General features: G+C 40.9%; 1 protein-coding gene across 2 annotated transcripts in view; it reads left to right on the top strand.

Annotated features, from left to right (window-relative positions):
* The window catches only part of LOC124157112 (protein expanded), a 215247-nt gene that overhangs the window by 134833 nt on the left and 53010 nt on the right, over nucleotides 1–27404 (top strand). For both annotated transcript variants that reach the window (XM_046531609.1, XM_046531611.1), the window contains one exon: nucleotides 17490–17569. In XM_046531609.1, the coding sequence (XP_046387565.1) occupies nucleotides 17490–17569 (80 nt within the window). The remainder of the gene's footprint in view (nucleotides 1–17489; nucleotides 17570–27404) is intronic.

The following is a 27404-nucleotide window of genomic DNA, read 5'->3' as shown; positions in this document are numbered from 1 at the left end:
TATTCTTTAAATCCGTCTCTGTATCGGCTATGAGTGCTATTTCGTCAGCAAATCGCAGCGTACTATTTTTTCTCCATGGATATTGACATCCAAGCTTTCTCCTTGATTTCATTGATGGCTTTCTCTATGTAAACAGTAAAAATTATGGGGGAAAGTGCACACCCTTGTCTCACCCCTTTTCTTATTCTTGCTTCAGTATCGTTGGGTCCACATTTGATCACAGCTACTTGGTTTTTATACAAACTATGAACAGCTCTACGGTCATTGTGGAGCACTCAGATTTCTTTCAGAAATATAATGTAAAATATTGGAAGAAAGTGGATCGCATTGCACTTTTCTTTGCGCCGCGGACATTTTTGAAAACCGGTTAATATGCGCCCGAAGTGGCAACAGAAATGAGCCTTCTAGGTGATAGAATTGGGCCTCCTCTATGCAGTACCCCTGGTAAATCTTAAGGGATAGGGAGAAATCATAACTACCTCAATTATCAGTATAAGGCGAAACTAAATTATCAGTGGATTATGGTCTCGAGTGAAGAAGCTAAGATGCGACGTCTTCATGGCCGGTGACGTTCTTCTCTCGCAGTGATTCTACCGCTCCTTGCCTTCCCTCTCCCGCAACCCCCCCTTATTCCCCCCTCCCCCGTTACATCCACGGAGGGTAATTTATGTCCGGGGCTACTGTGTTGCGGCGGGGACAGCCTCCCCAATCCCCCATAGCGGCCGCACCTTTGCCTCTCCTCCCCCCATCTTCCTCTGCTTATATATTGTGTATGTATACCTCGAGTTTGTCTCTCTAATAATAGATTAAAAATTTTTATGATCATTATTGGTAAAATGTTGCCTGTATCAAGGGATGGCATTCACCTATGATTTTGCATTTTATATTTCACCCCTGCAATACTTGACTTCTTTGTTTATCCCCCCCTAACATTCCGGTTATGTTAAGTAACTCCCATACTCTTGACTTTCATTTCCCTAGAAAAAGGCGTAGAAGTGTAAAAAAACCGGTTGGTCAGCAAAATTATTGTGGAAAAGTACAGTCTAATTTTTTAATTGATATGGACTGGCACAAAGAAACTGCCGAGTATCTCTTTTTTATATTTCACTGATCGATACCAATGAATGACTGCGTTAATTTCCGTTCCGCACTCCGAACGAAATCGCCATTTGTAGTCCTCATTATTTTGAGTTCATCATAATGAATCCACTTATGAAGTCTTTATGAACAATTCATCATCATCACTGGTCAATTTTTGAAAGATAGGTGTGACGCAGCTCTCCTATAAAGTTTCATATCAATCTATCTATTCACGCCTAACTATTTCTTCGTCTCAGCCTACGTAACATATTAGATTTATTTTCATAGTTCTTTTCCATTCTTGCTATCCACTTTTCCCTCGACGATTGTCTTCATCAGGACTTCATGCCTCAATACATGTCCGATATAGTTGTTCCGTCGCCGACGTCTTCTTCTTAAAATTTTCACAAGGCTCCTGTTCTCTCCTACTTTTACTAGGACCTTCTTATTGCTCACTTGGTTAATTTAATTCTCATAATATTTTGTTGTTCCTCATTTGGAATGTCTATCCCTTCTATTTTTATGTTGCTGTCATTTTCCATTCCTCGCTTCAGTAGAGAAACAAACTCCAGCCAAGGGGTTTTGCTTCCTTATTTATTTGCTTGAATTTCCTTGTTTGAGCAGATCCTTCGTTTTTTAATGATCCCAATTCCTGAGTTATTCTACTGTTAATATAGTTCTTACTTCTTTCATCGCTGGTCATTTTTGTGCCCAAGTAACAGAGTGGAGTTCAAACTTATCCGAAATTGCAATTCATGTAACATTTACCTTGAAAAGAAGGTAAAGATAAGTAACTGCGAAAATAAGCCCGATTCAGCCGTTGTGTGGTGAAAATAAAATAAGAAAACGCGAAAGTTGACCACCTTTTTCATAAGTTGGTGACATCATTGGAGTTCTTGCTCTGATTACTCGTTCAGGCAGAACCATTCAATGATAGAAGGAATTGCTATTAAGAGTACTTATATAATAAACGACGAACTATCAGCGAACAAGACTTACGCACAACACCGATGGGTAACTGGGAAGCGGAAACACTAACGGCATGAAATCATGACGTCATCAACTTATTTTTGCGTTTGTCCTTCCGGGAAAAGTGTTGCTGCTCTAATTCAACCCAGTTCCCGATTTGATATCGACTTAAAATTTTCTGTAAACATCAGAACCACGTGGCAGTGCTTTCTTACGCTATTTCTAGTTCTTCAGAGGCAGTATGAGCCGCCAATTTTGACAATTAACTTAATATTTGTATTAATCGCTCACCTTCTGCATGTATTTTAACAATTTAGTTCTTCGCATCAGAGTTAGGGGTCCAGTGGCAAAACGGATTACGCTTCCGACTTTAAATCAGAAGGTTCTAACATCGAATCCTGATGGGATCATTTTTTAATATTTTTTATTTGTTTTTTTTTGTTGCTTTGTGCGTCTTCCATCGTTTTAGGCTTTACTATTTCGCAATTTTTATGCAGACGTTTTTGGTAGCTATATTGACCTCTTTACAAAATATAATCTATAAAATAATGTTACAATGGATTAAAATTTATCTTATACGCCAAGTTTTTTATTTGAACTAAAAAGAGGAAAATATTACAGTACATTAAAAAATAAATTTAAAAACCTACGTTTTTTTCGAACTCAGCAGAAGGAAATAAAATCACCCCGCCTTGTTTCAGGATTCCACGTTTAAATTTTTCAGTTGAAAGACTATATATTCAAAGGCAAAAACGTGCTAATACATATATCTTTAATCAAATCTTTAATCTCTGTAAATATTTTTTACAGCTCTGCAACTAAAATCTCAAATATATGATTGTGAATTTATATTACTCCAGTGTCAAATGTAAAGAGAATGCGCACCACGTTTTTGCTTTTGAACATGTTATATTTATCATTAAAATATACGCGGGGTAATTCTTTAATTTATTGTAATATTTCTCAGCGTTTATTCCGGGGCACGAGCCCGTATAAATGCCAGGAGCGAGCCGAAAAGAGAAAGGGAAGGGCTGTTGCCCGGTGTCAGGGGTTCGTCCCGAGGGGCGCGCCAGGAATGGACCACTGGTCGGCTGATGTCAAGTGGCGGCGAGGAGAGCGAAGCAAGTGGGGATCTATGGATGCGATGGGGGAGGGAGGAGAGGGGAGGGAGTGGAGGGGATGGCGTCGGAGGAAGATCAAAGGAGATTCCTGTGTGAGCGCCGCTCCTTTCCTTCCCCACCCCTACTTCCCACTCCACCACGCCACTTACACGCCCCGCCTCCCCCACCTCTCCCTTAGAGGGAGTTCCCTTTCCCCTTCATTCCATCCATGTCTCCCCCCTCCTGACGGAATTCTTCCCTTCAACAAGAAAGAGAAAGAAAGGAAGAAAGAGAGGAGATTGATATAAAAAGACACAAATGCGTGCGCCATCTCTTTTTGACGTCTACCGACGACTCGGCTATTTGTGCGTAGGCACCGGTACGAAGCTAAAAGCCGACATATTTCTGTGGAACCTCAGTTGTAGTACCAGGGGACTAGGTGGAGAAGGCACCAATGCCTCCCGTTGAAGCTTGATTTTTGTTACCGCTTTAGGCGCATTTTAATCGGTTTTCAAAAATGTGACGATGTGAGATGAGGTGAGAGCGATGCATTTATTTTCATACTTATTGCATAATATTTACAATCGTGAGGAATAACATTGGAACGCAATGCATTTGATTGATCACGCTATCACAAATATAAATTTCGGTTAAAAATTCAAATTATAGCATGTATTTATCCGTGAAATTCGGTTCGCTTTGCCCGTCAGCGACGCGAGAGGTGACTTTTGCAAACCCATTTACATGTGCTGTGGGTGACTACACATCATGAAGCCGTCTGCAGAATGTTCTATTTCGGTCAAATTTATCTGTATAACGCTCCAGAATCAAAGAGAAAACCTCGTACACGCGAGAAGTCTTGCCCTAAGAAAGCCATTTTACTAAACTAAATATTTTTTATATATAAACAAATGACAAACGGTATTAATCCATTTTTAGAGGTGTGGGGTTTAGAAATAAATCTAAAAAAATGAAAACAAAATTTATTAAAATAATATTTTCTCTTTTCTAAAACACTACATATTTTGCTGTCTTCAGCAGTACTGATAGCTATTTTTTCATAAAAACAAATTAGTTAAAATAAGAATAATTTACTTCTTTGGCACATTTGCAGAAAATAAACCTTATTATGCGATATTTGTTAAAATAAATATATTCTACCCTAAATCAGTCAATTTAAAATGAAATTCAACAACATTATTTGGTTTAATTAAAGCATAAGGGTGGGGTTAGACTGATTAAAATAATCCTTGATTGATATCTTACTGGCTGGAGTCAAGACTTGACAGAACACCGTAGGCCTAGTCCAAGTGACACATTTCAGTCAGCAGATTTTCAGTGTCGTGGAGCTATGATTGATTTACTTGTAAATCGATTAGCGTGGTAAGGCATTTTGGATCGTACAACTGAGAAAGTCCTACTACTGAAGGTCTTTCAGCTGAGATTCCACTGTAATGTATGAAGCATCTAAATCTCGACGGCGCAGTTGATGTTTTAAAATAATGTGTCTGAAAACAATAGGATTGAGTGTGCTACTAAATTTGTTTTTGGTCCTCTTTTAATCGAAAGAGCTGTCCTCAAACCAAATATCAATATTGTACAATTAAGCCGTAGTTGCCTATAGGAATAAGTACTTACTCGTAAGTATTAATCGTTACTATTAGCAAAAGTGTATCTTTCTTGAAAGGAACTAGAACTTCCTAGTACCTTCATGTGTAAGCAGTTTGCTCTCTCGTGAGGATCGTAGGATTAAGCTGGAGTGGTAATTACTGACAATGTTAACGAAATTGTTGTGAAGTTGCTTTTAGAAAACGAAGGGAAATAGCCGTTAGCGAGCTACTAACAGATAAGGATAATAGGATTGTGTTGGACGAGCAATAGCCGATACTGGTGATGGAGTTTAGACGATTCACCTACTTAGTTTTAGGAAGCAGCAAAACTTCAAATCCGTGCACTAGAGGAATACCATCTTCAATAATTAGAGCAGCGATTGGTTTTAATAATGAAGACGTACCTTCTCTTTCGACCGGGACATTGATCTTGTGAAGTGGAAAGGCTTTGTATTAGCATTATGGAGCGATTCAATTAATATTTCCTAGAAATTATGATAACGTTTTACGACTCATCGCGGTGAAGACCTTCTTATTCGGCCCTTCCCTGAGAAGGCCCAGGGAGGCATAAGTTGATATCTGCAGGCGGACGTTATCAGGGAATTTGAGTCGTGTGCCATTCCTTCGTAAATTTTACAATTTACGACCAATAAATAATTTTATGGTATCATTTTCAATGGAATGCCCGTATTCACTCACTTACGAAAATATTAACTACTCCTCTGACCACTCTGAGATCGTAATTGATTGCATTTATTATCTTTTCTGGTCGCTTGATGACTCGAATTCTGAGAAACCATTGAGTTCGTCGAATGAAATAAAGTCGAGTGTTTGAGGAGAGTGAAAGTCGAGGCGCCACACAGTGTGCTTTAATCGAAAAAGGCTGGCAAAAATCTCGTCGAAATCGTTATTATTTTTAAGCCAAGTAGTTGAACCTTTGAATGAACACTGAACAGTCTCTGTTAATTTTTGCATAATATGCCTCATAATTTTTTCCTTTCATTACTCTTGAGCAATATGAATAGGGAAAGCTTGAAAATAGTTCGTGAAACTTGCCCACCTGCTATTTTAGTGAAAATTACCAAATTATACCTCTCGCTGTTTCTGAATGATTTTTCTAGTGGAAAAATTAACTTGATATTTTAAGAAACAATCATTTTTTCCATGTGGTATTGTTTCAAAGATTTTTATTTGTTTTAATGTATTGATTAAGCATAGATGCAAAAAAAAATGGCGAAGCTGGTCCTCAGACATTTTGTTTACATTTATGAAGATAAAAATCAGATGACTTAAACCACACCATTCTTGTAGGTTTCTAGGCTGTGAATCCTAAGAAAAATCCTGCGCGTAAAAGCGACCCCTAATTTGAAATCCTTTATTCGGGCTTGCAGTCGATTTCGGTTCCGACCGCTGGCAGCATAGAGTACAGCGACGCGGCACGCGTATCTATGCTGAATGCCCACATTGACTTTTCTTTCTAGATAATCGATAGAATAGAGATAATAATTAATTGCCATTAGGTTATTTTAATATGTTAATAACGGCATTAAAAAAATAGTGCACTTGACATTTTTAAGTCGCGGAGTAGCAAAAGAGAGGTGCAGAAAGACTTCTTTCTTTGATTGCTCCCCGGATACCACCTCATGGTTTCCACTTACATCATGCACTTTGCTTAGGGAAGGAAATGTGCTTCATTCGTTGACAAACTTACTCAAATTCACTGGCACGATCCGTCAGCCGGCTCTGGGTGGCATCTACTCCCCAACCTATGTCCTCGCCAACCTACTTCTACCTATACTCTGAGCACGAAGGAAGAGATACGTATTGCGCGCGTCGAATTTAGTAGACTGTTATGATATCATTATCAATTCATTCACTTACGAAAACTGAAACTACTTCTCTGACCACTCTGAAATCGTAATTGATTGGATTTTTTACATTTTCTAGTCGCTCGATGACTCGAATTCTGAGTAATTTATCAATCCCTTCCATGTACCCAATTTCGATGTGAATTTCTATTTCCGGTCTGAATGTAGAACCCATATTGAGTATGCGGCCTTGACCCTTTCTGACCATTGAAGTAGTGCATTGCGGATGTGACCTTTCCAGAGACTTCGCCTCCCTCGGCTCACTGAGGAAGCCGCGGCTCCTTCCCGTCGAGGGCGATTATGAGTGCGCCTCAAATTGGATTTCCTTCCGAGAAGGCGGCAAATGCGACACTCAAGGCGGACTACTCAGCCTGACACGAAATCATGGGCATTTTCTCGCGGGACTTTCTGGCGGGCTGAGAAATTGTGGGAAATACAATTTCTCGAGTATTTCCTTTTGTGAAGCGTTGAACTCCGCTGGCGCCTTCATGGCGTGGCTTGTGTTGAATGAGGAAAGAATGTTGGGTGGACGGGAATATTTTTCAGCTTAGGTAATGCGCGGTATGCTGGCGTAGCAGAATCGGCGCAAGTAGACTTCCACGTGTTACTTGACTGGAATATGATCAGAATTCACCGCGATACGAAAGAAAGGTCTAAGTTTCTCTGTAAGGTTTCTTAGTTCAATCCTCAGACCTCTAAAACGCATAAAGACATCTCCAAATCGCTCACCAGAGAAAATTATTTTATCGTATTTCGTATCGTATAGCGTAGCGTATCTGTCGTTGATGGAAAAAAACTAATAAATTCAATGCGAAAAATCTACTGTCTTAACCCTACCGTAGATTTTATGAGAGATTTCATCAAGACATGAGTACTTTTTCGCCAGCGATTTTTTTATTGCATTAATCCTCCTTTTCCGCAGGAGATACACCGACTTTTGTTATATTAAGACCCTGGTGACCCCTTCGTGCAGGTCACGCATCTTCTTCGCCTACTGCATTGACGCTGCCGTGCAGTTACGTGCATCGTCTGATATATTCGCGTGTGCACGCGGAATATGGCATGGTCGCTCGGGGGCCCATCTCCATTATGACCCCATCCTAAAGAAAATAATATTTATAATGATCCTTATAAGAGTCGCATCTTCTCAAAATATGGTGGCCCCTAAACCATTACCAAGTAGATAAGCTTTAACCAGTGGATTGCTAGACCTTACCATTAACAAGTAGAAAGACCTTTACCATTAGATAAAGTTCAAAATTATGTTGTAGTAATCTCTACTACGTTGTCGGTTCGGAGATGAATCGTACTTGTAGTGTAATATCTTTTCTCGTTTCGTTTTGTATAAACGTTTAGATGAGCGACTCGCCTATCGTTCTCAGAGATTGAGGAATCCAATTGTCCAATAAGGTAGTTTCCTTCATCAAAGAAAACGAAAGGCATTGATTGCGATTCGTTACCCACCATTAGTATATTCATACTATAAAAATTATTTGTTTTTAGTAATCCCAGTTTAGACGAATGTTAATCGTCAATTTTAACCTCATTTGAAAAAGGCCAGATTGGCGGTCATGCGGTGCCACTCCACGTGACGTCACAGGGGCCGAGATGCTATACGAGTAATGAGGAGTTTTACATCGTCTGAGATTACCAATGCATGCATGAGGCACAGAGCTCAGGGAAACATCTCTTAATAATCACCTATTAAAATTGCGTATTGTCGGAAAGTTTCCTTCGTTTGATAGGGTATTAATAATCCTTATTTAAGCCAAGCGCTACCTGCTAGCAGGGTACTCTGCTACCTTCTAGTAGCTTCCATCTTAGCGACGCTCATAGCCTCGCACCAAGGTGGCTTCACACAGCGGCAGCCGGAAGCAGAATAACGTCGCATGGGATATTCCTAGCATTCATACTTCGCCGTCGCGTTTTCATGCGCTTGAAAATTTTCACTTTTCATTTAATCACGAAAAATAGATATCGTCATTTAAAAATCTTAAATCGTGAAATGCGTACTCCAGGAGTAATAATCTTTCGATTAAGGCAATTAAAAAAATAGGAAACCACCCTATTCCTTAGACCTTCGGCTAGTTGCTCATCGAAACTGTGGAAGGAGGTATGTAATACCTTACCCGGCGTGAAACCCGAGAAATCTTCACTGCTAATCACGTCCCTACGTCACCTTTGCCGTTGAGCAATCCTTTGGGTGTTCACCGCTCCCCTGGGCCACTCCACCCCTCCCCACAATGCAGGTCACGAATCTTCTTCGCCCATTGCATCCGTGCTGTCGTGCAGTTAAGTGCATCGTCTGATTTATTCGCGTGTGCATGCGGAATGCAGCACGGTCGCTCAGGGGCCCATCTCCATTATGACCCTCATCCTAAAAAATAATATTTATAATGGTCCTCGTAAGAGTCGTATCTTCTCAAAATTTGCAATTTCCGCCATAATTACCTGTGCAAACGATTTCGGCGGTGCCGACATTCGAAATTTTAACGGCTGACCTCCTCCCTGTACCCTCGAATGCGGTCTTTCACTTATTGTTAGACCTAAAAATGATATTTATTAATGTAATTCGGTAGATGAGTTATTACCAAAAATACGTCTACCTCTTCCTCGTAACTTTTAAAGGAAAAACTGCACACGTTTCAGCTTATTCTTCATGAGCTGCTGACGTCATTAATGTTCTGGTTCATTTATTACCTCAGAGTGACCTGATCCGATAATTTGGCTACAATTAACTCATTTTGTACCATGCTGATGAGGATGTGGCAACATTAAAACCTATGTTAAATTATAAGGTATTTTTGAGGAAAATATTTCGGAAAAATCTCAGAATGCTCTCACCAGTGTGATGTATTTCAAGCCTACCGCGTCAATGGCGGTGAATTTCACAACAATTGGCATGGAAAAAGATTCCCTCTGACCCGGAATCGAACCACGGACTATCTATCTTATGAAAACCTTAATAGAAAGGCGGAATTACTTAATTGACCGTATCTATAGGTATGATGTCCAGATGAAGACAATTGTCGAGGGACAAGTGGTCGTTAAGAATGGAAAAGAGAGGCTTCGAATTAAAATGTATGGAAGAGGTAAAGAAGGGTATGTTTGTTGTTGTTTGAGGGATAGTTTGGTCCGTGTGGAGAGGGATCGCTCAGCCCTAATCGCAATAGTCTACGCAGCCGAGGGTGTAATGGGGGTGCTCATGTGCTATCCCGTGACCATAGAGTCATTAAAGTTCTATAGACCAAAGAGTTATTATTGAACTGTATACTCCAAGCCCGTGACGCTGTTCAGACTCATTTGGTCCCCTTCTTCCTCGTGGTTGTTATGGGGGAAAGACAGGGGTATGAATATGAAAAACTGTGGTCACCCTGGTTGTCCCTTGGCGGGCGGCGTCTCTCTTTCCACTGCTTAGGCTGCGGATCAAATCAGCTTGATCTTCATGTCCGATCTAACCTCAGATTTAGGATATGAAAGAACGATAATGATAATGAACGTTTCTGGTCTGAGTGAACGAGTCGTTCGATTTTTACTCAATTATGTTATCTTATCGAGTGACATTTTTCATCCGCCTTACTTCTTTATTTCAGTCGTCGCAATGATCCCTATTGATAAGTAACGGGAATAGAACTTCTCTCTAGAAGTCTCCCTAAAGCATTTGTGGTGCTACTCTTTCTCTTGGGAAACTTTTACGACCAATAGTAGATAAATAGACACGGAATTTTATCAAGAACGTGATAGAAAAGAAAACTGCATGACAACCTGCGAGCCACCTCTACGGTGTGTGGCAAGGGCTATCCCGAACTTGCATTCAGACGAATGTAGGTGCTGCCAAAATTGTACGCGTAGTGGCGTGGTAGGTGTTAGCACTAAAGAGGGCAGTTTTCTTCATCAAAGTAAACGAAAGGCATTGATAGCGATTCGTTACCCACCATTCGCGTATTCATAATATCTTCAAATTATTTTATTTTAGTAATCCCAGTTTAGACGAATGTTAATCGTCAATTTTAACCTCATTTGAAAAAGGCCAGATTGGCGGCCATGCGGTGCCAATCCACGTGACGCCACAGGGACCTTGTTTCTATACGAGTAGATAGTAGTTTCACATTGTCTAAGATTACCAATGCATGCATGAGACACAGAGTTCAGGAAAACATCTCTTAATAATCACTTATTAAAAATACCTATGGTCGGAAGGTTTCCTTCATTTGATAGGGCATTAATAATCCTTATTTAAGCCAAACGCTACCTACTAGCCGGATACTCTTCTACCTGCTAGCAGCCTGCATCGTAGCGGCGCTCATAGCCTCGCACCAAGGTGACTTCACACAGCGGCAGCCGGAACCAGAATGACGTCACACGGGCTTTTCCCAGCATTCATACTTCGCCGTCGCGTTTTCGCGCGCTTGAAATTTTTCACTTTTCATTTGATCGCGAATAAAAGATATCGTCATTTAAAAATCTAAAAGCGTGATATACGTACTCCAGGAGTAATAATCTTTCGATTTAGACAATAAAAAAGAAATAGGAAACCACTCTATTAGTATGCGCTATTGGTTCCGCTGCTTTCTCAATTATCTTGGCCTAGATGCATATATATATATATATCACAATATCTGGGATTGAAAGAGATATCCTTACGTATTGAGCTACTCTGGGCATAATTAATGGAGATCATCATAAGTGTTCAATAATACTAAGAATGCTTTGACTCAGCTCTCCACGCAGTTCTCTTGTAAGATAATCTTCTCACTTCTACGTATTTCTTCCCATTCATATCCTACTTCATCTCTACCATGTATTTGACTTCGAGGTCTCCCTTTTTAGTTCTTACCGACCACTTTTCCCTCGACGATTGTCTTCATCTGGTCATTATACCTGTAGATATGGTCAATGAAGTAAATACCGCCTTCTTATTAAGGTTTTCATAAGGCTCCTCTTCCCTCCTTCTCTTCCTTCGACTTCCTAATAAGAAATAAAATACCCAAGTAACTAAAGAAAAGTTAGAAAAGACTACCGGGTAAGTGAGCTGAGTTCCAATATTAATGGATCAATTGTGATAGTTTGGTCCATTTTGAACGATATGTAAAAGAACGATTCATTACCATGTACGGAATCGCGTGATTCGAATCATGAAAAAGGTTCGAAAATCCTGTGCTATCCTTACGCATGCCCACATCGTACGCATTACCCTCCACCCCTTACGTCTTAGTAGGTCTCCGCAGGTTTGTCACCCTCTCCTTTCTTGTGTTTGTGTTTTCCTAAGTTGGGGGTTTTCTTTGGAGGATAGGGGGCATCCATTAATTACGTTTAGGGGGGAGAAAGGTTCAAGCCGAATCTCACCCAATCCCACGTGGGGGACGGGGGGGAGGGGTCCTGGGAAGCTTCACGTAATTTTTTTTCCGAAAGAAACAGTGTAAAATTACGATCTTAGTAATCTTAAAAAGTAATCTTAAATAAAGAGAATTAAACAATCAATAACGAACTCAACGCAATTGAGCATAGATAACGTATTTACACTGAAAATGCGCATTTTGAAAAATCTAACGTGAGATTAGAGGGTGGGGTCAACCCAAATCTCACAATATCTCACTAAGGAGGGAGAGAGGGTCTAAAAATCACCACACGTAATTTATGGACGCCCCGATATGTAAAAAGAAAATACTATGGTTTTTCCCTCAAACGTGCACACATCTTTTGAAACATAACATTAATATTTCGTGATGTATCATTAATTTGTCATATTTCCTATGGTCGTGATTCTATGTTTCACCATTTTTTTCTACTGCTATTTATAGTTTTTTTGCTTTTGGATTTATTTAAATGTTTCCATGCATTATTTCAATTGACTCTGCATCTGAGTGTGAATATTTAGTAGGTACTTGTTTTCAGACGAGGGGTTAGGTGGAAAAAGGTTTTTTACCAAGTCAATCTCTCCCTAATTGAGGCGTTCTATTATTAATGAAAATATTACCGGATAGGGGAATCGAGTGGTGACCTGATCACCGGAATTAATGATTTACCTATATTTATTATGAAATATTTGTGGAGATTTGGTCCATTTTGACCGATTTATAAGGAGATTAGAAGAACGATTCGTTATCAGTGAACGGAACCGCGTGATGAATCGAATCATGGAAATGAGTCAAAAATCCCAGTCCACCCTTCCTCGTCCGAAGCATTCTCCCCATTCCCCTGACGCCCCTCCTCCCTCTTCTCTCTTCTTCGCTCCGGATGGAATGTGGACCCGCCGGTTGGTCAGGGCCCCCGGGGGGCGGATTGGGGGGGGGGAGTGGCGGAAGCGAGAATGTTTGGGGGGGGGGGGGAGAGAGGGTTTCTATCCATCCCAGGCAGTAGAGAAGAGATGAGATTGGAGGGACTCCTTGGGATGGAGTCGGAGGTGGAGGAAACGGCCCAGAAGTGGGTTATCTCTGAATATTATTAACTGGCTATAACTTGTACTCGGTAATTTCTCTCTCTTTCTCTCTCTCTCTCCCTCTATCTCTCTCGCCCCTTCCGCTCCCATCCGGCTACTCCGTAGGAAAAAAGTGAATGAAGAGAAAAGGGGGGATTTTCCCGCCCCCCCCCCCGGAGGCTGGGGGGGAGGAGGAAGGGGAGAAAAATTTCTTATTTTTATTCGAGCCCATCCCCTCCCTCCCATCCCCCACACCTTCGCCTGGAATGCGCCCTCTATTCCGCGGCACCAGCGCCTATCTGCGCCTATACCTTTTCCCGTGTACGCGTGTACTTACTATTGGGGAAAGAAGTTTACCATCGAAGTTAGTTGGAAGCGCTGTGGCCAGTAGGTTAAAAAAGCTCTCGGCTGCTGATCGAAGGGTCTTGGGTTCAAATCTTGGGCGCAGCCTTCGGTCACTCACGAAAAATATCCGGTGAAAATAATTGGCCCCCCAACACTGAATTTGTAAAATTCACTCGCTGAAGCTGAGCCTAAGCTGAGCTTCGCCTATCCACACCTTGAGTGAGAGACAAAAGTAGTACCTTAACCCCTTGCGCTGTAGTGACGAGTCCAGCTCGTCATGAACTTTCGACGCCAAACCGCGCAATGACGAGTGTATCTCGTCATCGGATTTTCATAATTTTAGCACTATTTAGAGGAGCAATATAATTATTTTCAAAGCTTAACAATGTTAAAACATTTATAGTATACATAAATTTCATGAAACATGATGCATTGGTAGGATTAAAATGATCTAAGTCGAGTAGCAATAGCTGTGATCTCCATGCTTAATAATTATATTTTATTTCACGGTTCTATGTTTATTACAAATTACAAAATATTATTTCATTACCTACCATTTTTAAAAGAGAACCACAAAAAAATGGAGAATAGGAGCACGATATTCAAAACATTAATCGAAGTGGAAGGGGTTAATTATCAGTTCTGTCACCACCGAGTATTACTATCATTCTGAGAGAAAATCAATGTTCTTTGTGACGGCATATTATTCTTAGGCTTATTGTTAGATCACGGCACGCAATGATTCGATTGGTCCCAGTTCGTCCCGAAGAAGCTCGATTTCTGTTTTTACTTTGGGCGCGTTTCAATTGCTTCTTTTTAATGACCGCATCGTGGTGACGAGTGATGAGCAATTCATTTATTCTCAATGTGTTCTAAATCGCGAAGAATAGAATTGAAAAGTAATGACTTGAATAGATTTAATTATGAATAATATAGATTTTGGTTAACAGCCCTAATTACAGCTCATTCTCCTTGGAATGCGGAATGCTCTACCCGTCAGCGATGTGGTTAGCTATTTTTGTAAGCCCATTTAAATGCGCGGAGAGTTCATTTTCACTCAAAAAAACACTACAGACGCCAACAGAACATATGCGCAAGTCACGTATGTACTCATGTAATCTTACTGGTTGAGGTGAGATGGACTCACCGTAACAGTTTCCATGTTCGCGCCTTCGGCGAGGTCATTAGGTGTGACAGCACCTCTTATAGTCTAACTGAATAGATTTCTATGGTAATATTCGTGACTTGAATGGTGGCCGTTGAAAAATTATATTTCTATTCAGGCTAAAAATCCCGGGCTATAGTATAAATTTCTGCCTTTTTCTTGCGGCCGAGAAATTTTTCTGGAACTCGAACTAGGTTCATTCTGGAAATAGGTAGATTCAGTCAAAGACATAATCCGAGACCAGAAATCCTTGAACGTTATATAGAACGTTTCAAAGGCATTGAATGAGCATTGTCTTACGCGCCTCCTGTTCTTGCGAGCGAATTTACGCTCGGAGAAGGCAAGCGACCGGTATTCCGTTACCGACATGCACGTTGAAAAGAGGAGAACTATGGGGCATGCTTATAATTCCCGTGAGTTATGGTTGATGTAAAAGATACTAATGAAATGATATGGTTTATGAAAAAAATGCTAATGAATTATCCGAAACAGCCCTAAGCGTGATATTCTAGTATCAATATTTCAATGGCGGCGTTCGTAGACAAAAATTATGCGCCGAGCCGAAACTAGTAAGAGTCAATCGGAATACTTATCGCTCCTCTCTCCACTGTCAGGTAGCTTTGTGAACAGTTAGCCTCTTTCGGGTAGCATATTTTTAAGCCAACCATCCATAGAACATGGCGGTATCGCTAAGTTCCTCTCGAAAACTATGATTGTTGTATGCAGTTACCCTTGATGTGTAGAACATCAACTTTTTATTCATAAACCGTACATATTTTACCGTGGGAAATCGTCTGTGAGTTGTTTGTTTCCTTATCCATCTATGCCTTTGAAAATTTCAAATATTTTGAAGGATGGTGTAGGTACACTTTTATATAGATTCTAAACTCATTACTGTGATTTGATATTCTGATGCATAGCGTCAGCCATTTACAGTTATCAATAGCTTGAAAAAAATAGAACGACGACTTACATCGTCCTTCAACAAATATTCCCCTACGCCGAAATTTCTAATGTTCCGAATAAGTATGGACTTAGAAAGCACCACAATTTTAGTGAAAGAAGGAAAAGAGTTGGTAATAGCGGAGATGCTTGTTTTTATTATAGAATTGTAGATGTTTTTGTAGACGGCGTTAGTGTATACAAGTGAAACCAGGAGAAGCCTGTTCATCGATGCGTCCGCCATAGTGATCTACCGTTTCATTAACCCTTTTAGTGTTGCGGGCAGATGTGTCGGCTTTTGCCGCTCGGGCGAAAAGTGCAGCGGGCCAATATATTGGCTCTTACGTATTACATACATTAATTAATTTGCTATAACTTATTACATTGATATATTTCATTTCAGTAAACGTAAAAATGCTTTTTCAATATTAACCAGTTTAACCTCAATAATTAAAAAACGCTTATGGATATGTAATAAAATAGATTTGTATTTTTTTTTCCTAGTTGCTACATTTTATGGAAATACCCTCCGCATTTCTCGCCAGTACACCAGGAAGAAGAATAGCAGTAACAGGGTTAAAAAAAAGGCCAATGAATTATCCGTTACGAGACCTAAGCGTGATATTTTAGTACCAACACCTTAATGGCTGCGTTCATTCATTTAGCACGGAGCCGAGTGAAATTGAAGTAAGAGATAATCCGAATCATCTCGTTCCTCTCTCCACTGTCAAGTACGAATTTTCGTGACTGCGTTTCTAGGTTGAAGGATGTTGAACAGTTAATCTCTTTTGGATTGCTAATTTTTATGCCACCCATTCAAAAATTAATGCAGGGTCGACGAAGACCTTGAAAAAGCTACGTGTGTTTGATGTTGTATTCACTTCAGGGTAAAATATCAACTTTTTAATCATAAGCCGTACATATTTTAGTGTGAGAAATCGTCTCCATTATCCATCGATACCACAGACATTTTTAAATATTTTGAAGGATAGAGTAGGTGCACTTTTAAATAAAATTTAACTTATCGCCATGATTTGATTTTCTGATGCATAGCGTTAGCGATTTGTAGTCAATAATTGCTTAAAAAAAGAAGAGAACAATTTCCGACATCTAGCTTCCTTCAATAAATATTCCCCTATGCCGAAATTTCTACTGCTGAAGTGACCGTGGAGAGAGGAACGATATGATTCGGATTGACTCTTACTACAGTTTCACACGGTTCCGCGCTAAATTTGTCTATGAACGTCGCCTTTGAAATATTGGTACTACAATATCACACTTAGGTTTGTTACGGATAATTCATTGGTATCTCTTTACATGAACTGGTCTTTAACCTCAACCATAAATCACGGGAATCATAAGCATGCCCCATAGTTCTCCTCTTTTCAACGTGCATGTCGGTAACGGAATACCGGTCGCTTGCCTTCATCGGGCGTAAATTCGCTCGCAAGAACAGGAGGCGCGTAAGACAATGCTCATTCAATGCCTTTGAAACGTTCTATATAACGTTCAAGGATTTCTGGTCTCGGATTATGTCTTTGACTCAATCTACCTATTCTTTCCAGAATGAACGTAGTTTGAGTTCCTGAAAAATTTCTCGGCCGCAAGAAAAAGGCAGAAATGTATACTATAGTCCAGGATTTTCAGCCTAAAAGAAATATAATTTGTCAAAAGCCACCATTCAAGTCACGAATATTACCACAGAAAATTATTCGGATGTGTTGTCACTCACCGCGCATTTAAATGGGCTTACAAAAGTCGCTACCCACTAAATCACACCCGTTGGAAAACCCGAGAAATAGTCCTTCAAACTATACGCCGGGGAAAAACTAAAATTCTACGCATGAATATTGTTTTTATTAGCCTTAAGATCATTTCCCTTGTAATTTAAGATGACTTTATTTTCGGTGCGTGCCACGGCTCGGGTCTGTTCATTCATGTGTGTATGTATTCGCTCATTCCTGACACGCCTTCTTCTTCTTCTCCCCACAGATGGCGAATATCTGTTCGTTGACCCGGACAACAAGCTCTCCAAGTACGCACCAAAGACATGGAGGTCCTCCCACGGACAGGTAAGAGAAGGAGACAACCCCTCCCCCCCCCTGTCCACCGTTTGGACACTTCCCCTCCGCCTGTTTTCGCATGTCTCCACCCCCTCCCCCCCCTCTCGCGACTTCTTCAATCTCTCGAGGACGGATTTGTTGCCTCTGTCGCAGCTTTATGCTGCTGATGCCGCTGCTCCTCTGAGCTTCTACTACTACGAGTTGAAGAGGGAAAAGATGGGGAAATGTGGCTAACCTACGAATACTGAGGAAAATACCGACAAAGCCCGAATTTCAATCCAAGTATATTCCACTTAGGCTTGTGATAACTCTACTCCATGTACATACTCCAGTAAGTCTTCGGGATACTGGGATACGGGAACATACCTACGTACCGATGCGTCCTTCAACGAACTACAAGCCAAAAGAAATTGCATTGTCTGCGTTGTTTTGAAGGTTATAAATAAAATTTAGACTAGAAATAGCAAATCGCATATTATTGACTATGTAAGTAGTCTTAAGCGTTGCTGAGAGAATCATTGCGTCTATGTGAAGCTTGGAGGAATTATTTCGGTAGTGGGGTGGATGATGAAATTTGTTGACAATGAACTTCAGCTTTGATGTAACACGTCACATTGTATGCATTATTAATGCACTAGAAACAGGAATATGAAAAGAAGTTATACCCTCCTAAATTTAAAAGACTAATTCAAATAATAATCTGAGTGTGAATGTAAAGAAATATATGATATTCAATCAAAACACCATATTTCTTGATGAAAATTATGAAAGCCCAGGTGCGCACTAAGTGAACGTACACGTCTAAAATTATATGATAGGCTCGCTATTTGAAACGTTTAATCATGAGTATACCATTCTAAAAAGCCATTTTTTGACGGAAAAGTGTAGCTTGAGTCGTTAAAATAGCATTTTAATATCAAATAAAATGATCATACATAAAAAATCCGCTCAATGAGTGATTAAAAAATAAGGTTGGTTTTGTTAGGTAAAGGTTGAGCCCTTACTGTACTAAGCTACAGGCGTTTTGGATTTAACACATCCAAGGTAGGGGGGAAGTTCCTTTTTCTTTGCCACCGTTCACTTTCAGGATATTGTTTGGGGGTGTCCAATGGCTTCACCCAGGATTTGAGCTCAAGACTCCTCGACCAGTTGCCAAACACTCAACCAACTAGGCTACCAAGCTCCCAAATATTTGTACACTGGAAGGAAAAAGTATCCCGACGATTTGGTGCCACCTCCATTGGCCCTTTACAAAATTGGTTTCCTTTGTGATGGCTTCTTATCCATAGGCTTAATTCGAACGAGGGAAATACTAACACTAGAAGGTTACACCGAAGAGGCCCCTCCCCGTTCCTCATGAGCTAGATTTGCCTTGTTGGTCACATTTTTATCGATTTTCATAAGTGACGCAGCGTGATAATGGATACAGAGCGATCCATTTACTCTCAATACTGGCAAAAAAATCACTTGCTATTGCGAGAAATAGCATGGAAAAGTTACGAATTTGATAGATTTCATCATCACTATCATAAATTTCAGTAAACAGCACTAATTAATATTTATTTCTCCGTGGAATTCGTATCGCTCTACCTGTCACCGACGCGAAAGGCGAATTTTGTAAACCTATGTAAATGCGCGATAGTTTATTACACATTTAGTTTCCTATTGAAATGAAGGGTAGTTGCACTTTTCCGCAATTATTAATGCGCATGATGCCTTTCGTCTCACAGACAACTGCCCTTCATGATCTCTGCATTTCTTCAGGGTTTCCTTCCGCGTCAGCTTGTTTGTGGACAACAGTTTCGCTGGCTATCCTGCCAGCGTCTTCAGGTCGAAGGTGTCGGCTGTTGGTTTCTGCCTCGCTTATATACTGTAGGCTGGATGGGAGCTGCACTGTGATTGGCTGTCTGACTGGGCGCTTCTCTCTGATTGGCTCTCTCTTTGATGACTCTTTTTCCAGGCGCTGTGAAGGAAGTATCCATCTTCTCTATTGAAATTCAATGGTGTTTTTTGAATTTCTATTGCTTCCCAACAGCCGACACTTTCGACCTGAAGACGTTGGAAGGATAGCCAGCGAAACTGTTGTCCACAAACAAGCTGACGCGGAAGGAAACCCTGAAGAAATGCAGTGATCAAACCATCGCCGCGGAAACCTACGTTCTAACAACTGCCCTTCATTTTAATATGTCTAACTTCCCCTATATCACGCCTGAATCGTTTGAACTTGAGTTTGAAGAATTTCATGGTGTCATTGTGGCCTCCTCCGTCCGTGCGAGAGAGCGTTTGGTCCACGGGGAGAGGAGTGATCGAGAGCGGGTCCCCCAGCTGAGGGGAAGGGGACACGGGCTGCCTTTTTATTCATTTTTTTCGCTGTCGTCGTGTGCCAACTGCCCCCCCCCCGTCCTTCCCCTCTGCTCTCCGTCCGCCGCGCGCGCCGCCCACGCACCCTCAAACCCCCCTTCTAACTTCCACCCCCCCAACCGGTCAAACTCCTTCCCCTCCCTGCCCCCTGCACCCCCTCTGCGATGATCGCGTGCCATGAACGCTCCCCAATATCGCCCCACTCGCAAAACATCAATCCCCATTCCTGGGCGTCTGTTACTCAAGAGCAAAGGCCGCTTCGTGGAAAAAAACATTTTTTTTTTTTAAAGTTTAAAAGTAAAAAACGAAAAGTTCAGGTATTCACGTGGGTTTTCCGTAATTCATCAAGTTATCCCGCGATTTTCCACTATTTATAATATTGTAACACAAAATTAAGCGTATATTTTTCTCTACACCAATGTAAATAGTCCCAGCCTAACTTGTCCAACATATTGGAAACGCTGCACTTTCGATCGCAACAACCCATTATGAACATGGTCGCCATTGGTGTGCTCTATTCACCGCAGCTGTCAATTTGACCTCATAAAGGTCCCACACTCTATCAGCTTACTCCAAGCGAGGCCCTACTAGTGTCTGGTAGCTTCTCTTTTTCACCTTCCAATCGCATTTACCGAGAATTATTATTACAAATTCTAGTTTACGGTTGGCTTTCTCGCATATTTGTTAACCTTACGAGAGATCCTGAGTAACATTGAGTCTCCTTCTCTGAGTTTGACTACTGAGTATTTTACGAACTCTGAATTCAGTGGCATAACTTTTGAAGAGATATCCCTTTCCCAAAATTTCATGTAAATACACTGTTCAGGATTTAATTTCAACTCCCAAGTTCAGCACCAGCCATGTATGGCAGCGAGGTGTTCCTCTAATGACAATATCTTGGAATTTACATCAAATTATCTACATGCTAGTACATTGTTTGCGAAAAGGCGAGTTTTGCAAGTAATCGCGAAAGTAATTTCATTATCATTAATTTGAAGAAGGAAGAAAAGATGACCTATAAGACTTCCTTGAGGTACACCCGAGGTAACTTTTATAATATCACATCCGACTCCATCCAAAACAATCCTCTGTTCGCGATCGGTTCGAAAATTCGTTATCCAGCCTACTAAGTGCTTTTCTATGCCGAATTCCTTCCAAAGTTTGAAAGTGCTTTGCATGCAGAACCTAATCAAATTACTTTCTGAAGGCTACAAATTTAGCGTCAACTTGAACTTGTCCATCACCCGAAGCTAGCTGACTACGAGGTTAAAATCTTAGTTGCATGCGCAGAAGCCAATTACAGCGCTTTCCTGCCCTTATTTGATGAAGGCAATGTCGAGTTATGCTCTCATCGGTTACAGCCTTGGGAGGAAGTGAAGCGGATGGATTGGTCGTGGGAGTAATGAGGAATGCGCGATAATTGAGGATGCCTTCTCTGCCCGTCCCACCCTCTACGCCCACCCTCACCGCATTCCTATCTCGAATTCCACGCCCCTCCTTCCCCTTAGATGGACACCCTCCCTCCCGCACAATCCCAAAGCACGCCTACTCAATCCAACATGCGTTCGAGTTCCCCAGATCAAACGTAAACAGAGCGCTCAAGTATCTCAACTTCTACTATAGCCACCTCGTATTCTCTCACATTACACTATTGTAAAAAATTCGAAGCTGAAGTAGGTGAAATTGAAGATAAAAGTGAAGATGAAGACATCGTATTGGCAGATTAAACAATTTTTGTGTTGATTTATCGCTTTATATGTTTGTATAGCCATACGTAAAAGAAAATAATTGATTTTATTTGCTGAAAAACTTTTTCATAAATACCATAAACTTAAGTTAGCAAAATCCAATTCTAAATTCGACCACAATATCCACTTATTTCATTTTTTATTTACTAGAGTTAATTTTTCTAGAAATAACGAGTGGGTATATCGTATAATTCTAATGCTACTGTAATATTTGCAATAAAAACAGTCATATAGACTAGTAGGAAGCAAAGAAACGGATAAAGAAAATTATTCACAATGACTTATTACCGATTTTTCCCAAAAAGTCACCCTTGGAAGTAAGTTTGGCAAAAGCGTTAAGAAAATCCGGTCTGATTTAAAAGCAAACTAAAAAGATTAACCATGGTACCAACATTTTTAAAACTATTTTGCTATTTTTGGTTTGTTTTCCTTAAAATCAATTTTAGAGGTCAACACAGCTAATTTCGCACCCTAGATCACCATCTCTTGGGTGCCAAATATTATTGGCTAGGTTTTGAGGCCAAACACTCCACTTTGCGTTGCCTACTTATCCAGCTATTCGCAATGAAAAAACACCGGCCTTTCACTAATTAGTTGGTGACCTGACGATATCATACCGACCCGATCACCGTTAATGAGCTACTCCTCGGCCTCACATAGTTCGTTGCTGTTTACTGTTGCTTTCCGCCCACGTAATCAGCTCCCATCTTACCTCGATCATCCTGATAATTTTCCGTAATCCAACGTTTCTTAATTATACCACATTATAATGCTCTCCCCTATTGCGATCGACTTAGTTGCTGTTTTTATGGTCTTCATTTTAATCCTCTCGCACCCTACCACCATAGTCTGCATGTCCTGCGCACTTTTTAGAAGAGATTTATTGTTTTTGCCTGGATTATACCATGCTGTGGAAGAAATAAATAAGCTCTGTAACCGCTGAGCTGCGATTAGTCTTTTATTTGTTTTGGGGGAAAACGAATTTGCATGCCTATGCATTTTGAAGCAAGTACAAGTGGTACTTAAGCTTGAAAACCGTCAGAATCTATCAGGGAATGAAAAGGATATCGGTAAGTAATATCTACGCCGTGTCTAAAATTTCACATCACAGCCGAAGTAATTTTTATTCCTTTTCCGTAAATGCGCAGTTTTATATTTTTTTTAACTCTGTGTTTGTTGTAGAAAAATATACAGTGAATTATCTGAGGTTGTTTTTTGTTCAAGACGACATATTTAAATTTGGTCCATATTTTAACTCATGGCCGACGTTTTTTTAGCATTTTATAATCGAATCGATATCGTTAAAACAGTATATACAACGATAGTAGGGTTCATACAAGTCAGGGATATCAGGGAAATAAAAATCAACGCTGAAAGCCAGGGAAATAAGATTTTGGTGAGGAAAAAACTTCAAAAGCGCACCAAGAAGGTGATGATAGTGGTTGATGTTGTGGAGCACTGATGCATTCGAGCGGCGAGATAAGCATTTTGTTTTGCTTGCGTTCGTCAAGGATTAGTGAGTCGGTGGCGAAGAAGTGGCCACTGGATAAATATTTGCTGAGCTGGAGGCCTAAGGGGGGGCTAAGTTATCACCTGAGAAGCTGCGAAAATTAAGTCCGTAGATGGTCAATGGTGGCAATAATGGCAAGCTACGAATGAGTTTAGTTTTTTGTGTCTATTTTTATAATTTTAGTAATATTAAACTTTTAAGAAAATACTGCATCGATTTTACAATTAATCATGGTTTTGAATTTTGACTAGGATACATTACACTTTAGGAATGGTTATATATATGTATATATTATTTTCCAATACGGCTGCTTTGCCATCGATATAAAGTCAGGGAATCCGAAGGAATTCGAACTGGAAAAATAAGTAAGATAAGAGTAAGGAAAATCAAAAATGGAATGTTGATGTGAACCCTGGGTAGAGATTTAAAACCCCACATACCGTGTGATCTTTATAATATCAATACCCGAGCGAGTGCACGGGATGTAAAAGCGGGGAGGTTGCTCGGACCATTCCATTCGTTTAGGTCGCGCGTGAGAAGGCAAGAATGGTTATTCGCACTAAAAGGTGGTTCGGTGGTAGCTCACGGAATGAAAACACGGCCCCGTCCGAAGGAAGCGATCGTGAATCGTAAATTTCATTATGATCCGAGACGGATCCGTGGCGGATTCCCCAGATGCCTTCTAATCCGCCTCCTCCCCTCCTATCCTCCGCCTTCCCTGGCGTGGCGGCGGCAATCAACGGACTAAATCGCGATGCTAGCCGCACGACTATTAATCTCCCGCTCGGGGTGGAATGTTGATGATGGCTTCAAAAGCTTGGGCCAAGGACGAGGGGGAATCTCTGCGGCGCAGCGAGGCGGTGGGATGCAGGTTGTGGGCTCTCTTCACGCACAATGCGGCGCCGTGCACCCTACTCCCCCACCTCTAGGCCGCGTCCCTATGATGATGCTCCCTCTGCGCTTCTCTGTTCTCCGTACTGGCACTTGTTGCGAGGTAGTAATTCTCAGTATTTTTGTGAAGGGCTATCGGTTTGTTGTATAGAGTATAATTTTGGCTTCTCGCCCTGTGGGTTCGGTTTCAAATCCCGGCGATGAAGGAGATTCTTCAGTTAATGCCCGTTACCTGAGTGCATTGTGGGGCATTTGAAGTAGGTACAGCCCCATTTCCGTCAGATTCAACGTTTATCTATGGCCCCTCGGCACCTTTCGTTAAAAGCAAGTTAATTCCGACGCCGTATTTCTCTCCACCCTTCTATCTCTACACTTTCCTTTGGCGCATACGATATGAACTGTCATTCGCCTCCTCCAAATACCATACGATACAACTTTGGTGGAATGCGGATAGATGAAAATTTAATTTCTCCATGTTCCCGGTCTAGTTGTGAACATTATTAGTATATTAATTCATATGCATTATTTCAATTACATATAGATAATGCATCAATCATGTTTAGGATATTGTAAAAGGTTAATTTACTGCAAAAACGAGATTATAAAGCATATTCATTCCCGTAGAAGGGGCTTTCAAGAGGCATAAATGGTGGTAACCCTTGTATAGTCAGCGACTTTGAATACGATCCTAATTATTGAGTGTACTTCGTATGAAGAAGGATGAGATCCAGCGGAGATATTAATTGAGATGATGAGAATTACCATGCGGGGAGGTGAGCCATGGACCTTTGGCTTTCCGGACAGCTGCCGAGTCTACTACGCTATCCAAGTTTATTTATCATCTCGGAAATTTTGCTGTTTTCCGCTCACTTTGCCTTATTTCAATACAAGTACACCAACTAAGTATATAGCATGCACTAACTAAAGTAAATCTCTTCCTAACGATTGTGCTGGAGGATATGCATTTTATTTATGGATTTGTATATAAGTGGCTGTCTTAGTACATTTAAAAGTTGCTTAAGGAATTTTTGTGTCCACACTAAGGCTGGAGGAGTTATTGTGGTAGCAGGATGGTGGATAAAATGTGTCGACTAAGAGTTTCAATTTCGATGTGGTACATTACATTCCGTACATTATAAATTCATTAAAAAACATAAGTACTAAAACACCCTCATCCCACTTCAATTTTGATACACTATTATTTATCGATTGGCCGCGAACAAAACCAAACGCACTAAATACAACCAAAAAATCTTATCTCTATCCAAATATTTTTAGCACATGCACTCTCCAGGTTGACGTACGAGTCAAAGATTATAGTAAGATATTTTAGACCTCTAAGTATGATTGAAAACCATTTTTGATTTAAAAGTGTTACTTGGGTCCATAAACTAGCGGTTTAAAACAAGTAATGTGGTCATACGTTTGGCTCATATCCACCATGTTTGTTCACTAAGGCTAGCTTCGTAGTAAGCCTTCAGCTGCACCAGCCTTGCTGGCCATGTTTCGGTCGTTAAGTAAGCCCCAATTTGAAAAAAGTGACGTCTCTTTCGGACACTGGAGAAAATTAAATACGCCCAGTGTACACATTGGAATTTTGGATTGATTGAGTGGATTGGAATTTAGCCTTTGTTTATGCAGTTCCTTCCTCGCGTCTTATCCTCTCGCATCCTCGCAGTCCTCCCGTAGCTCTACCGAAAATGGCATTAATAGCTCACGAACTCGCATTCTTTTCCGCCGCGTAAAAATAACTTTCTTTCTCAGCGTGGTGGAGCTTGAGTTTCGTGAGAAATCGGGGCTATGGGTGTAAACTCTACCCGTCGTAAAAAAAATCCCAGACCCTATCACGTGGAATGGCTTTCATTCCCTTGCCATGTTACACCCTTGTTACTAACCACCTGCCAAAAGAATGAGGCCCGCTCCCTGCCCCCGTCCATCGAACCATTGCATAGGAGCAAATGGATCCTTGGGAAACCTAGAACTCTTCCTACATCTACATAAAACACTGCAAGCCACCTACAGAAGTTTTTGGAAGGGGGTGAATCATTACTAACATGCATCAGGGGATTAAAATGTACTTCCACGAACTTGTGCTACGAAACATGCCTGCCAAATATTATATATAAGCTATGGGATTAACCTGTATCCTTCTTATGAAGGCAATCCGCTTATGAAGCCAGAACATGCAAAACCTGTTGTTAGAAATATTAGACAAAATCAGAAATGTGGAATGAATAAGTTAGTAAGCTACACTACCATTTAAGTAGCCATTGGAGGAGTTATAACCTCTCAACTTTTTCATGACGTCTTATTAATCAGATACCGTTTTGGCAGTACCCTTCAACACTCGGATTCAGATGCATCAAGAGCCTCAATTTCTGTCATGGAGAAGAGCTGTCTGGTGGATTAACCGCACCAGCTTTTTAAATGTTTCGTTCTGTTAAAAAAAAAGGCCTCTGCAATTTATTTTCTCATGAGAACACGCTCGGTGAAAGTTCGAGGGAAATAAATGGAAAGGGCTCGCTGTGGAAAGGACAGCGTCCGATAAATAATGGCCCACAACTCTCGACCGAAATCTCGAAAAGGTACGATCGCTGTCCTAGCCTTATCTATCTCGGAGAGAGAGGAAAGAATTCGAATGAAATATGTACGCCTTTCGTGCCGAGGAAAAAAAAACTCAGTCTCATGAATCCGAATTGGAAGCTTGGATTAATTTCGACTGGGCGTGATATTTATATGTGAGTGTGTATATATATATGTATGCGTGTATTATGGATTCAGGGCCTGTGGCTAATCTGTGAAGGAACACCTGGTGGAATTCCTCTTGGTCGCTTCAACCTCTCCTCCCTCCGCTTCTCTAATCAGGGGTTGTCCATCTCTCTTGGGAGGTACGAAACCACAGGGTTGGTGGAATGCCGTCGTGGGTACGGATTCCAGGGTTTGGATGATGAGGGATCCCCATGTCACTGTAGGCAAAGTAGTCACTGTTAGCAGTGCACCCATCACATCTGTTGAGATGGTATGTTTTGAAGAAAACAAGTTGGACGAAATCATAGTTTCAGTCATGAATATGGAATCCTGAAGGCGGCTGATTGATAGCACCGTAGAGGTTCGTGAAGAGGGCGTCAGTGCTGTAACGTGGAGCCAGCAAAGCCTGTTTACCGTTGCGCTTTTCTCAGTCCGCAATATTGATCAACCGAGTTTGTTATTTTGTTTGTTTTTACGTTAGCGTGCATGATAAATAAATCGACAGTTTTCTATCAAGGTATTTTTGGACTGTATTTAGGGAAATTATTCAGTTTTTGTTGGTGCACTTATCTTAGGAGTCTGTGGG

This window comes from Ischnura elegans, chromosome 4 (assembly GCF_921293095.1).
Source record: "Ischnura elegans chromosome 4, ioIscEleg1.1, whole genome shotgun sequence".
NCBI lineage: Eukaryota > Metazoa > Arthropoda > Insecta > Odonata > Coenagrionidae > Ischnura > Ischnura elegans.
The sequence above is the reverse complement of the archived record's forward strand: the minus strand, read 5'-3'. Positions and strand labels throughout refer to the sequence as shown.